The sequence below is a fragment of the Corvus hawaiiensis genome, chromosome 3 (assembly GCF_020740725.1).
Source record: "Corvus hawaiiensis isolate bCorHaw1 chromosome 3, bCorHaw1.pri.cur, whole genome shotgun sequence".
In the NCBI taxonomy this organism is placed as follows: domain Eukaryota; kingdom Metazoa; phylum Chordata; class Aves; order Passeriformes; family Corvidae; genus Corvus; species Corvus hawaiiensis.
Genome location: NC_063215.1, coordinates 54636235 through 54650103, shown reverse-complemented (window position 1 = coordinate 54650103; position 13869 = coordinate 54636235). Strand labels below are relative to the sequence as shown.

At 41.3% G+C, this 13869-nt stretch overlaps 1 protein-coding gene and 1 long non-coding RNA gene across 7 annotated transcripts in view; one reads left to right on the top strand and one right to left on the bottom strand.

The window, feature by feature from the left end:
• Positions 1-7259, bottom strand: part of TRMT11 (tRNA methyltransferase 11 homolog) — a 25311-nt gene extending 18052 nt beyond the window's left edge. The window contains exons 1-6 of the mRNA XM_048296224.1: positions 7112-7259; positions 5117-5182; positions 4302-4375; positions 2995-3076; positions 2806-2898; positions 1631-1765 (exon numbers count right to left, since the gene is read on the bottom strand). Coding sequence (XP_048152181.1) covers positions 1631-1765; positions 2806-2898; positions 2995-3076; positions 4302-4375; positions 5117-5182; positions 7112-7186 — 525 coding nt within the window. The 5' untranslated portion in view covers positions 7187-7259. The remainder of the gene's footprint in view (positions 1-1630; positions 1766-2805; positions 2899-2994; positions 3077-4301; positions 4376-5116; positions 5183-7111) is intronic.
• LOC125322484 lies at positions 7244-13869 on the top strand. Of its 6 annotated transcripts, none has more exons than XR_007202022.1 (3): positions 7244-7615; positions 8969-9976; positions 10265-13869. It is a non-coding gene; the product is annotated as an uncharacterized LOC125322484 (long non-coding RNA). The 6 variants fall into 6 exon arrangements; XR_007202026.1 differs by having other exon boundaries at positions 7247-7615; positions 9269-9976; XR_007202023.1 differs by having other exon boundaries at positions 7247-7679; positions 9269-9976.

The following is a 13869-nucleotide window of genomic DNA, read 5'->3' as shown; positions in this document are numbered from 1 at the left end:
CACAAGCCACTGACCACAGCTGTACAACCTCTGCAGTGGTTCTCCCTCCTTCCAGCTGCCCTTGACCCAGGACACTGCAAGCACATATTCCCATCAGTGGCTAGTGTCATTCTGGGAGATATCCTTTGAGAAGCCACTTTTTCCTCACAAAAACATGAAAGACAAGATCAAATTTCCTCAGGATATCCTAATAATGCAGCAGGTTTAGAGTGCTTATGGCCAACAGGCAAGAACATTTGTAGCAAAGACCACAGATGACAGGCTTCAGAGTGTTTTTGTACTTGGTTCTTTCTGCACTGTCAGTGTTCCCTCAGGCAGGTATCTGCCTGTGGGCTGGACCCACTGATGTCCAAAGCCTCAGGGATCAGTCTGCACTTTTCCACGGAGGTGCCTGTCAGGATCACTTGAAGCACTTAGAGAATGCTCCAGTGAGGCTGATGCCACTCAGCAGGCCCACTAGCCATCTACAGCTCTGTACATCTTTCTATGTGTTTCAAACAGGTGGTTTCAGCTGCAGCTGTGTCCAAAAAAATGTAACACACCACCCTAGCTGTGCAGTCTCACCGCTGTGCTGAGTTCTCTCAGTGGGTGGCAAGATAAAAGTGTGTTGCCAGATACAACTTCTGTAGTGGTTTGGTCCAAAATACTTATTACTATTCACCTTCTGTGAGGTAAGAATTAGGAGAAAGCAAAGCAGGCACAAAACTTGAAAGAATATAAAGAAGTTTATTAACAGACCTAAAAGAAGGAAAAAAAAATAAAATCAGATCACACCTTCAGAACTCTTCTCCTCCTCCCACCTTTCTCCCTTCTCCCACTGACAATGTAAAAAGACAACCCTTGAGATGTCCAGTCCATTTACCACTTCCATAATAACCTTGTTCAGTTCACTTAGGGAGAGGAGTCTCTCTTGCTCATGCTATGGAGACATTTCCACAAGAAGTTCTCTCGTGGCTTCAGTATCACAGTGAGACAGCCACCCAGGTGGGTTCTCTGCTCGCATGTGAGAGTCCCTTCCCCTGACTTGCAGCTTTCCTCACAACTGCTTTTGAGGGTCTAATCTTGAGCTACTGGGGTACCATTTTAAGGTTGAGCTGTTCAGAAACAAAAGTTTTCTTCACCCATCTCTGGGAGCATCTTCATCTCTAAGAATAGAGGCCCTCCTCCTTTCCTGGGAGCAGGGGGAAAGGTGGGGGGAGGAGAAGAGTTCTGAAGGTGTGGTCTGATTTTATTTTATTTTTCCTTCTTTTAGGTCTGTTAATAAACTTCTTTATATTCTTTCAAGTTTTGTGCCTGCTTTGCTTTCTCCTAATTCTTATCTCACAGAAGGTAAACAGTAGTAAGTATTTTGGACCAAACCACTACACTAAATTGGTGTTTCCGCCCAGTTACAAACTGAACCTGCTACAACTTCATTTTTTTCCACCTCTAAATTGTTCAGTAAAGACACTTTTTCCTAGTCACAGTAAGGACTCCTGAGAGCATAAAGCATCAGAGCACTACGCAGTGACAGATTCAGACAATTGTATTTTTCTGCTTCTATTAAATGTCAAAACATTTTTTTACATTTAAACTGAAGGACACTCTCCTGAAAGCACAAACTTATAAGAACTGAAATAAGCATACTCACCCATCTACCAAAATATAGATGAATGGGCTCTTCTGGAACATCATTTGGGTTCATTCCATAATCTTCCAAAATCCAAAAGATGTGTTCTGGATTCTTTAAATTTACTTTTCCTTTGAATGGAAGAAATTCAAGGGCCTATACAATAAAGAGAAACAGAGTAAAAAAAACACAGGGTCAATTTTTTAAATAGGTACCTTCCCCTACAAGAAAAAAAAACCAAAAACAAAAAACCTACCAAACAAAAAAACAGCAAAAAACCAAACCACAGTTTCAATTGTGAGAAATGGTATATTAGTATTAAAAAGTACATTCAATTTTCTCTGGATTTTTGAAATGCCTTTCTTGTAAATAAAAATAGCTCAAATGATTAAGGATTAGAAATCAGGACCATACACTTTTTATTAATTGAACAGAACTAAACTTTAGAAGAAATTAACTGTGCATATTAATTATGCAATTTTCAAGCTATAAGAACAACGGGATGTGAAATTTCAGTGACGTGCAGCTACAACAATTTACATACTCAGCATTATTTCTTTTACACCAAAACTGAACAATCAGGGAAGAACATCTACTACTAATACAGATAATTTCAGTCTCTGTAAATGAAATAAATTGAATAAATAGCTGCCAAAATAGAATGTGGAAGAGCAGAAATAAACGGTAATTTGGAAAAATTTTCTAATTAAAATACAGATATAGTTAGGAGGAGAGCACAAGTGCAGACAAGAGCATGATGACAGAACAGGAGATCAGCACACAGTCCACAGCTTGCAGCTGAAGTCACTTGTTCCACATTCAACAATAAAAGCCTAATAAGGAGATAAGTAACAGATTTTCCAGAAATCTAGCACTTAACTCTAGCCATTTGAATCTTATATTTTTGAGCAATAAGCTTCAGTTTCCCTAGCATACTGGGCTGAAATCAGCAGTGATATTTGTTTGGCTTTGTAGATGCCCTACAGAATCAGTTAAGAGGGGGAAAAAAAAAAAAAGTCGTGAATTCTGAGGGAATGTTAATTCAGACACAAAGATCTCATTTAGACCTGATAAGACATAAGCCATAAACTTCCTTAAGATCTTCAAGAAACCCAAACTTAAATGCACTGATAGCATGGAATAGGAGCAACATGAATAAATTAAACTAAACAAACATTTCTTAACCATCTACTTACATCAATCTTTTTTATTTTCTGTGCTTGGGTCAGTGTTTTATTAAATGTATGAATATGTATTTTGTAAGTAGAGTCTGACTGTAGATACGGAAGCTGAAAAAAAAAGGCAAAGACATTTTCATTAGTACAGATGCAGTGCTATTCAGTGGGCTTACGGAACCACATTATCCAGATTCTTTATATGCATACCATCTTGTCTGCTGGATAGTTCTTCAAAGATGCATAGAGCTCCCCTGCAGATCTTCCATGGCCCCACAGTTCAAATATAGACCTGAAATTACAAAGTTTTTGAGAGTGCAGTCACACAGCAGGGAAAATGCCTTACAGATACTTACTCCTTTTAACCTTCTTAACCAACATATTTAGGCTTTACTTCATGAAGTGTTAAAAGTGTGGCATTTAATTCTTGACAAATGTTTTAATTTTTGTTTGTAACAAGGACAGGCTTATTTTTAATTCTAGGCTGATGTTTCACTGATGCTTTTCTTTGTTTGGTAACATGTACCAAAAGTTTCAGAGCTTTTCATATTGATTAGCAGTGCAATGGAGGTGCTCCAGGGATCTTATTCTAAAACTAACACTCCCTACAACCAGCAGTAGGCCAGAAAAACAAGCCATGGGCTAGTTATGCTTCCTACATAAAATCAGCATACATTAGCTGAGAGAGCACAGTGTGCAGAACATCTGCAAGCTGTTTTGTCATACTTTACTTCCATAGTTGCCTACAGCTGCTTTTTGATGTGCACTGCTCCATTCTTTAGGCAAGAGAGGAGAGTCCAAGTCATTTTAGGTAAAACTGAATACCTGACACAATAAGCACTCAACAGGGACTATGCATCACTCTGCAGAGGGGCCCAAGCTCTGAAGAACACAGCACAAACACCAGAAATTTAGTACGGTCAGAGAGACATAACATACCTATGCTGCTTCTCATCCTGAACCATACCTCAAGGCCTCTCTCACGTGCCTCACTGGAAAGCATGTTATTCAGACACCTCAAAAAGATGAACAATCACTCTCCAGCATATTCCTGTGCTCTTGAATTTCCCAGAAGGGACCTCTGCTGCAGCAGTCTGAGCTGAAGGCTCAGATGCCAGCAATAAGGGAGGGTGGCACAACCTTTCCCTTCCAAAAGTGATTGTCAGTTTTTACATATCACTGGTTTTACCTTTTAATTCCATACATATTTTAGAACAAGCCACTAACTCAACATTATTCACGGCACATAAAACATGAGTGATGCTACAAGTACTGTCTCTGGAGTGAAGAACACCATTTTGAGACCCTGAATTGATCATACACTGAGTAAAGAGCACAGGCATGCCATGCAATCTGACCTACAAGAGTCCTACAGGCTCCAGTAACATCTTCTCAATTCTAGAGGGAATCAGAGACTCTTTATTTTATGACTCCATATAAAATTAATATTTGTTAAACTATAACAGAACAAAATTCCACAGCTTATGTTATTATTTATAAGCTTTTTCATCTCTTACTTGGCACATACTGTCCGCTTCATTAGACCCCTTGCCATCTCTTCTGAAGGAATATTGAGAATCCAGAATGGAGACTGCAATCAAGAGAACGTAAATGATGCAAATACCTAGCTGGAGGATGTCACATGAATTACACAACTACACAACTCTGTTCTATAAAAACAGAACATGCATACTAAAGATCAAAAAAATTAATAAAAAATAAATACGCTAACTTTAATCATACACAGAACATGGGGATAAAATAATTTATTTGAGACAAAACTATTTACTCAGCTTGAATGTCTGAGAAATTCTGTTATGTATTTAATTTTTCCAACATAATTTTGACTTGGTAAAATATTGTTTGCACTTCTCTTGATTATTCATCCTCTAAAGACTGAAAACACCTTGTTACACACAAGCAGTAACTAAATCCCAATAACATTCTCTGACCAAGCACTGAGACCAGAATCATACAGCTTCCTAGCTGCACTCCTCATCTGTCTCACTGATTTTGAGGCAAACACCAATTCCAAACTGCTGTTGAGTGTTTTCACGATTTAGCTATCCTAAAAAGCAAGGAGAGCCTCCCAGCAGATGGCACTGCTTCTTTTCATGCTGGTAAGTGAAGACATCCTGAGGTGCATCATGTGCATCTTTTTTTCAGTTCTGAGTCTTTACTGAAATTGAGAATTCCTAATTTTTGGGAAGATTCCTGATTTTCCTAAGAAACTTCAATATTTATTCAGCTACCTACATTTAACAAAAATACTGTGAAGAACATACTTGCATACCATACATACACTCAAGTAAAATATTTGGTCCCAACTTACATTTACATGAATTTCCTGCTCGCCACTGAACTGTCCACCACAAAGGGAGAGCAATGATGTTATTTCCTAAAGTGAAAATATAAAAGTCAGGCTTTATAATCATTAACTAATAAAGAAAGAAAAAAAAAGAGGAAAAGAAAGGGCAGCATAACACAAATTCTAGTGCAGATGGAGGATAGGGCAGAAGTTCACAAGTAAATTCAGATTGTATATACTGTTCATGGACTGAAAATTAAGACTTTCCTGCTATAAAAACAACTTTCTCTGAATTCATTGGCAAATGTCAGCAATCAAATCCCACTGTTTCGCATTTTCTCCTTCATCAGAATCTTTACTGTTCAATCCTACACTCTCACAACAATACTCCTCTTACAATATTACCCACTCTCTTCTTAATATATTTTCCAGACTAATTCACATAAAAGTGATGTTTCACTAGTAACACTGACCCAGGGCCAGGATCAGCAGATCATCTGGCTAAAAAATCTGTCCTTGCTTGTTTCATAAAGTTTTTGACAAATCACGTCCCTAACACAGCTCATCACAAAATCAAACAAGCTGAGCAGTCACCACAATACAAGAAAAGGGAAATGGCTCTGCTTTCTTCAGCAGCTATATCAACCAAGTGTCACCAAAACCTTGGTATTAAAAAGAAGAACTTTCTATGTTACATATGTATCATCTTCTTTTTATCTGATGACCTTTCCTAAAGAAAAATGGGGTTGATCATAATAAATACATAAATTCAGGTTCCAGTCCCACAAAGCAAATAGTAAAAAGCAATGCACAGAAAAAAACCTAATGAAAACAAGGAAAATAAATTATTCAAGACACCCTAAACATTTTGTAACATGCATAATGATGAGCTACCAATTCTAACAGAATAACTCTGCATTTCAGCACTATTTTAAACAATAACATACTATCCTGGATATTATTAGCTCTTCTAAACGGTGCCTAGAAGAGCCCTTAGGGTATCAAAAGTTCTTAAAGTGTATGGCAACTCTGTAAGTTATTATGGGAAAAAAAAATAATCACAATTCAACTTTACAAACTGCATGGAAACAAACACTCAGGATCACAAGCCAAAAGCAAGCAGCCCTCAGTGCTGCCGGTGTGAGGGAGCCTCACAACCAGGACACTACCAAGGCCTTGGATATCTCTGCTCCATCCCGGTCATGACACAGGCCCTAGGACTTCAGAGAAGCCCCATCCCAGCTGCTCCCCAAATCTTACTGCTGAAGACCAAGATACCTGCAACCCTCCTGGCCTCACACATCTCCATAAACACGTGGGACAGAGAATCACAGGCTCAGTTTGGCTGGAAAACATCTCTGCAATCATCGAGTCCAACCGATGAGCGAACACCACCCTGTGAACCAGACCACGGCACTGAGTGCCACATCCAGTCTTTCCTGGAACACCTGCACGGACGGTGACTCCACACCTCCCTGGGCAGAGGGCATCGGGAGGGCACCTCCTGCGTGCCCAGGGCAGCACCAGCCATCCCTGCACTCAGGGCACACTGGCGGGAGCTGACATATAACTTAAACAAACTTTAAAGTCACCAAAGCCAAAAACTTGAAAGCACTTTTGTAACCCCAGCTTCCACTTCTCTCATAGAGCCCCAAGTACTCTGCTGGGAACCTCTCCTAGCGCCAGAGGCTCTGGAAAAGCGAGTGGCAAGGAAGATGCTGCCCTAAAGCCACCACGCGGAGGCTCTCCATGAGCCTGGGGCAGAAGAGGGAACCTCATGCCTGGGGATCCCTTCGCACAGGACGCGGGGACCGGAGAGGGAAGGGGCGCCGGGCGCTCCTCGCTCCCGGCTCTCCCCGAGAGAGGTGATCCCCGCCGGGGTCCAGCTCCCCCGGGCACACCCGCGGCCGCGCTGCCCAGGAGCGCCCCGGAGGAGAGGGGAGGGGAGGGCAGCGCCTCGCCCGGTCACTGCCCCTGGCCCTTGTCCTGGCCGCGATCCCAGCCCCGCACAGTGCTCACCGGCAGGCGGAACTCAAGGTGCTCCTGCGCCAGCAGCAGCAGATAGCGCCGAAGCGCCGGGGCCGCCAGCGCCATGTCCGGCCATCCCCCGCCTCCCGCATGCGCCGCCGGGCGGGAGGAGCCCGGGAAAGGGCGTGTGGCGGAGAGACCCCTGCAGCCCGTGCAGCGCCGAGAGCGGGGTACGGGGCTGCGCGAACTCTTCAGGAATTACTGCTCATTTCATCTCCTCGTCATTCTCCTTGTAGTTTTACTTTGGGTGTGCTAATTTATCACGCACGCCACGTGTCAGTACAGCAGTGCCTGCGTATGGCTTATAAATAACTCCATGTACACTGGGGACACTCTCAGGGGTGTTTCACTGGCAGGAGCGCGCTGCGGCCTCTCCCGGCCACACTTAAGGATCTGGAGCATTCAATAACATTAAGAATTAACAGGTGCCAAAGGAGTCGCGTTCGTTTTTCCGTGGGAAGGAGGTCAGCGCCGGCGGCGTGGGTGTCGCAGCAGGTAGAGAAACACGTTCCCAGGAGAGGAGCAGAGGTGTGACGGTCCAGCAGAGGGGCAAAAAGGGGTTTGTCTTGCAGATTATATTTTATTTTAATATCTAGTCTTGATAACTGTAATCCCGTAGTCACTGATCTCTCTGTTGTGTTGATCTGAAAGGTTTGCCTTATCCAGATTTTGGTAAGCTGTTTATTAGGACCAGGGCAGGTCAGCACTGAACTCACGTTCTGTGTTTCTTTTGAACAGCTTTCTTTTTCTAAATGGCTAAGATTTTGCTCATGACCTGCAAGCACTGCACGGGACACCTTCTTTATGCATCTCCATAATCTCATCCTGCAGCTTCTCCAGTTATCCCTTCCTGCAGTAATCAAAACTGAGGTTACAGTGAAGCTTTAGTCCTGATGATTGACAAGAAAGCAATCTAAGGTGACCTGGCAGCTAAACATGAGCTTTCCTAGAGGAGAAAGAAAAGAGGTAGATGTGGATCTGGCTTGTTCACTTCGTAGTTGAGTGCTGAGACCCAGCAATAAACACATTGCTGAACTGCTGACAAACCCTGTGAGCCTGAGATTGCTTATAAAATCTTGGAATTATTGAGAGAGCTTTAGTGGAAGAAGTCTGCTTTTGTTTTTCCAATCCATCTCAGTTTAAATTTCTTAGCTGTACTGCTTCCCTTTTAGAAACTCCTTAGATGGGGTTGTTGGTATTATTTTTAAGCATAATCTCTTTGAAACTGGCTTTTGCTTGCTTCATCTGCACTGCTTTACCTTCAGGGCACTGCTGTCTGTTCTCACAAGGTGAATATCTGTTTTTCACTGATACTGTTTCCTACAGAAGACATTAAGAAAAGCCCTGGTTTTTTCTTGCTCTTGGCTTGAGGATCCATGCAAAATCTCTGGCAGTGTATACATGTTGCTCAATTTAGTTTGAAAGTGAATGTGCATTACTAAGTAAGATTTACAGAGTATTTGATTCTGACATAAAAACAAAATGCTTTTCAGATGCTGTGTTTGGAAATGGAACATACATTCCTGTAATGCCACTGAAGAGAATCAAGCAGTTTGTTAGTGTGGATGTGGGGAGTCATTTTAAAAACATTACGTAACTCTTTTAGGGAGGGAAAGGAAGAAAAATTACCCTTTTTTTAGCCTTCAGGGGAGTTTTATATACACAAAGTATAATTACTCAACTTGAAATTTATGCAGGAAGCTAGAATTAACCACCTTCCTCTCACAAAAAATACAACAGCGGGATCATACAACAATCACGAGTTTCAACTTAAAAGTGAGAGACCATGAATGAAAAGCCATTATTTCATGTGTGCTGTTGCTTATTATTCCCAATTCCCTTCTGCAGGGATCATGTTGCTCACCCCGTGCACTCTTCCAGACCCAGAGGCAACACAAGTGTTTTTTGACTGACCTGCAGGTTCTGCTGGGGAATTTCAGGAACCCTGTCCCTGCTCATGGGTTCATGTGCAACATCACCAACATATGTATGTGGGCAAATGTCCATGAAATCTTACTTTTAAAACAACAATCTTTTCAAAATACAGAAATACCTGATATATAATTCAGTTGTTGAACTGTTCAGAATTTGCATTTCTATCCATTTCCCCGTAGAAAATCCAGCTCTAATCCTGTGTTTTAACTTCAGATGTCCGTGAAAATATCAACTCTACTTATGTGCTACCTGGAAACTCCGGTTTGCATTTTTCAACAGGTGGACGAAACGACCCAGCAAAGACATAGCACATTGAGATCTCTGTAGGTATATAAAAGTCTGCCCCTAATTCGTCAGAACAACCACGTCCTGCACAGATAGTCCATAATCTAAGCCCATGGAATGCCACAGGTGGTGGGCAGCCCGTGTACCGGGAGAGGTGAGGCACTTGCACCTCTGCCTGCCCGCGGGCTGTAGCCGGCAGACATGGCTGTGCAGCACAGCCTTTTAAGGGAGAACAATCTATTCTGCCTTTGTCTTCTTCACTAAATAGGGTCCTGCAGACAGCGACGCGCTCGCTAACTGGATTTTCACTTCTCCTTGCAGTGCCTGATGAGGAAAATCCCCCTGCTCCCACCATGTATTGGAGTATCGGCTCCAGATAATATTTTCTGTGCATAGTAACTTCCACAGTCTGAGGGAACCTTGTCGGCACGGCGTGAATTTGTCCACCTTTAATCAGCGTTCCGGCAGGAGAAAGGCTTCCCACCCCCGTGCATGGGTTGGTGTGCCGCTGCTGCCGCTCGGCGAATGGTTTGCTCTCTCCCCAGCTCAGCCAGCACTGCATCAGATTGTTTAGGAAGTCCGCGGGGCTGCCGGGTACCAGGATAAAGTTCTTGGAAAGGCGTCATTGCAAGAAGAGTGAGTACTGCGCTATGTTTGTGTTGCACGGAGGCTGCGGGGTTTGATCGGTAACTGCGGGACCGGTGGAGCACCGTGTGTGTGAACTTGTAAGCATAACTTAATGCCCTGTGCTCCTACATTACCTCTGAATTTACGCTGAATCACTTCTACTTTATTCATTGCTGTAGAGTTATGAGTGGACTTAAAATCTTCAGCTTTTTAACATCTTTTTCAGTAGCCTTGCCTCTCACTCGGGCAAAACTCTTCCAAAAAATATCTGGCTGGTTTGTTGTTTTTCCTTCACAGCTGACCGTGCACACAGAAACCATAGTTACAGCCAGTCACTGATTCGTTTCCTCCTTGAGTGCCATAAAACATTTTCAAGAAATGGAAGGAGATCAAGGGCAAAGTGCTAAAGCTACCGGTACAGTGGGTGACCTGAGGAAAAGTTGGCAGACCTGGGCGGAGGATCACATTGAGTATCAGAGGAAGAATCCGTTCAGCAGCGATGACAGGCTTGCGCCTAAACCTGCGCATACTCACAGAGGAGATCCTACCTATGGGAGACCCCCTGAAGGGTCTCGGACAGAGCAGAGAGGGAAAGATGCTCACTCACATGTAGGTAAAGAAGTAGAAGAGCTATGCCTGATCATCAGAAGAACTGGAGAGGTGGGAGAAGATGGACACGTGAGTGTGACATTTGGGCAGCTGTTTGAAACATATGTGACTATTTCCAATAAAGTAGTGGGAATCTTGTTAAGAGCCAGAAAACATGGTCTGGTTCATTTTGAAGGTGAAATGCTTTGGCAAGGAAAAGATGATGATGTGGTCATCACTTTACTACAATAAGGCTTTGTCCTGGAATGAACTTAGCTGCATGGTTCCATTTGGAGAAACAGATCTAGATACCATCTTCACAGGTTTTGATTACAGAATTTCAACTCAGCTACCTACTGAGATGCAGGAGAGGAAATGGGCGAGAAGGATAAAGCATATTTTTGTAAAAGTGGTAGAGATTTGGACAGAAATCACATCTTAGGAGCTAATCCATCACACAGACATTGGATTGTCTTTATTATCATCTACTACCAGGTATATGACAGTTTTTGAAATAACTCTGCTAGCTTACTGCTTTTAGGTTACTGAAAGTATAAATTACTAACTTGCTATCCTACAACATCGATTCTTGCATGTTGTGAAATACTTACTGCATAGGAGACTGGGATTTGTAAAACGTGGAATTGAAAACTCTTGTGGGAATTCATAGACTTCTTCAAACAAAGAGCCTGGTATATAGCAAAAGTTAAGGTTCAATTAAACATGGTTAAAATGAATAAATAGAAGTTATTTTCATGAAGTAGATGGAAATTCCCAAACTTACAAAAATAACACAACAAGGATACTTGATGGTTCCTAAATTAGTTGCATCTTGTTTGTGTTTTGGACAGCTGCACTAGTTCTGGTATTTAATAGTCTAATCTTACAATCTTCTCCAAACCTTTTGAGTGTCTTGTTCTTTTTCTTCTCTATCTCACACCATTTTTACCTGTTCTGTTCTTCTGACACTTTAGAAGAAGTCAACAAAGCTCTTCAGCCTTTTTTGGTGAATTCAGCTATACCCCTTCATAGAAGGTAGGATGCCACAACGTAAAGATGCAAAAGTCAACAGAAACTCTGTATTGGGGCACCTGTGCATTCATTAGGAAAAAAAAAAAAAGGCTCTTCTTTCACCAAAATGTAGCAATGTTTTTTACAAGAGGAGAGCAGAGATAGTGTAGTGCCAGATGCATAAATAAAAGTCTAGCGGCACAGTCCCATACCTCGTTTATCTGCTTTCAGAGCATAGTTGTGAGCTCTCCTGACTGTTTAAAAGAAAAATAAAGGATTGGGTAAAAAATAGTTGTAATAGTGCTATAAAAATAATCAGGAGCTGTATTTACAAGAGTTCCCACCAACAAAGCTGCGTAACTTGAAATTTAAAGTTCTATTTTTTTATCAGTACAAATAAAAGCTTCTGTGTGGTGCTAACTACACTACTTGATGGGTCTTTAAAGTATAATACTTTCCTGCATCAAAAGGATATTAAAATTTAATATAAATTAAGATTGATAAAAGTGATGTGTAATTTTATGCTATTTATATAAAATAACTCCTATTGCAAAAAGCCTAAAAGAATGGGGTTCTGTTTTGATATTTTCATCCAATGGGGATTTGCATCAAACTAAGTCTTTTGACTGAAGGATTTCATTATTACTCTGCCTCCTTTTTTTTCTGGTGAAAAGACAATGAAAATAGAAAAAAAAGAAATTAATGTGCTGAAATAAGTGTATCTGGGGAACAGGGGAGTCGTAGAGAATGGGTTTTAATTACCATATAATTTTACCACATTGGAAAAGGGGGAATATGTGCTGCACCAGGCACTGCTGCTGTGTTCCCTTAGGTTTCAAACCCACCGCTTCTTTCCAAATCTACATCTTGCAGCTGAAAACAAGACATGTCGTTTGTGATCTTAACATATTTAAGATGCTTTGTTCTTTTTGGAAAAGCACTTCTTGCCAAATGACATGGGCACACCTCAGGGTATTTCAGCTCCCGTTAGAGGAATCTTTACATCTATTTGGATTTCAAAACAAATTGAGCTTTTTATAGTGCAGCCATCGAATTAGTTTTGTTTAACAGTTCTGAAATCCACTCAGTTCTGCTGAAGTGTTAGCTCATAACTTGCAGGAATCAGCATTAGGCACTTCAAGTGTCACCAGCTGATTAACGGGATGGCAGTATCAGGAAAAATAATACATTGCTAGACATTGTACAAATAATTCATTCTAAGACACACATGTGAGGCAGTATGTCGCCTGAGCACCATAAGATGCAAGCCCAGCCCATGCAAATTTACTAGATTTTAATTAAGGCTGGCTCAAACAATTAAATATCAGTAATCTAGGCTCTCACTGCCATGTAAGTGGTAGATGCTTGAGTACATCTACAAGCAGTTTAAGTATACCTCTGATCAAAACAGAAGCAGAGCAAGCCCTTAATGACATGGTCTCACCTACTTTGTAAGCAACTAAAAGAAGTTTGCTCTATTGTATTTTTAATAGAACCAAGGATTACTATATAACGAAACTATTATTTATAGAGGGATTTTTTGTTTTTAAATAGTTACAGAGCCATGTTTCCTGCCTGCCAGCTTTAGATGAGCATTCTGGAAAGAGTGACTGAAACCTTTCTGTGTGCCCATGCAATGATTATAAACACCGAGCTGCCAAACTGGCTCAGCACACAGGTTGACAAATCCAGTCTCGTGCTTCCAGCAACAGCCAGTATTGAAAACAAAAAGGACTAAAAGAGAGATAATAGAGCTGGTCAGCTTGCCCACTGGTACACTCCAGAATAAAAAAATTACTCCTGAAGTCTGTATAGTCATGAATGCATCGTATCTAATGCACATGACTCAGTTTAGCTACGAGTTTTACACAATTATGCTTCTTCATCTGTGATGTGATTTGATTAACATCTACCAAGGAAACAGGAATTTAAACTTCTCAACATGCAACCTTTATTTTCAGCAGGCTCCCCTTAGAGTAAATAGAACAGAATTCATTAAATTATTTTTGCAGAAATAGTAGCATGTGAGGGGTTTTAGTATTACAGATTATTTGGAGCAGTAAGTAAATGCCAACCTTCTAAAAGGTGTTCTTGCCCTGCTAAGTACCTTTCAGCTCTTTAAATCTCTCCTAAACTTCACTTTGTGACAGATTCCCTCAGTGACCTTTCCTTCCACTTGAAGCCTGTAAACTCTGCATCTGTTTTGGACTGTACGTCATATAGGAATTAGCTGTGGTTTGTCTTGTCAAACACTGAAGGTACTTTCACCATTTCAATAAATGTTGCACAGTAGTTTGAAATGA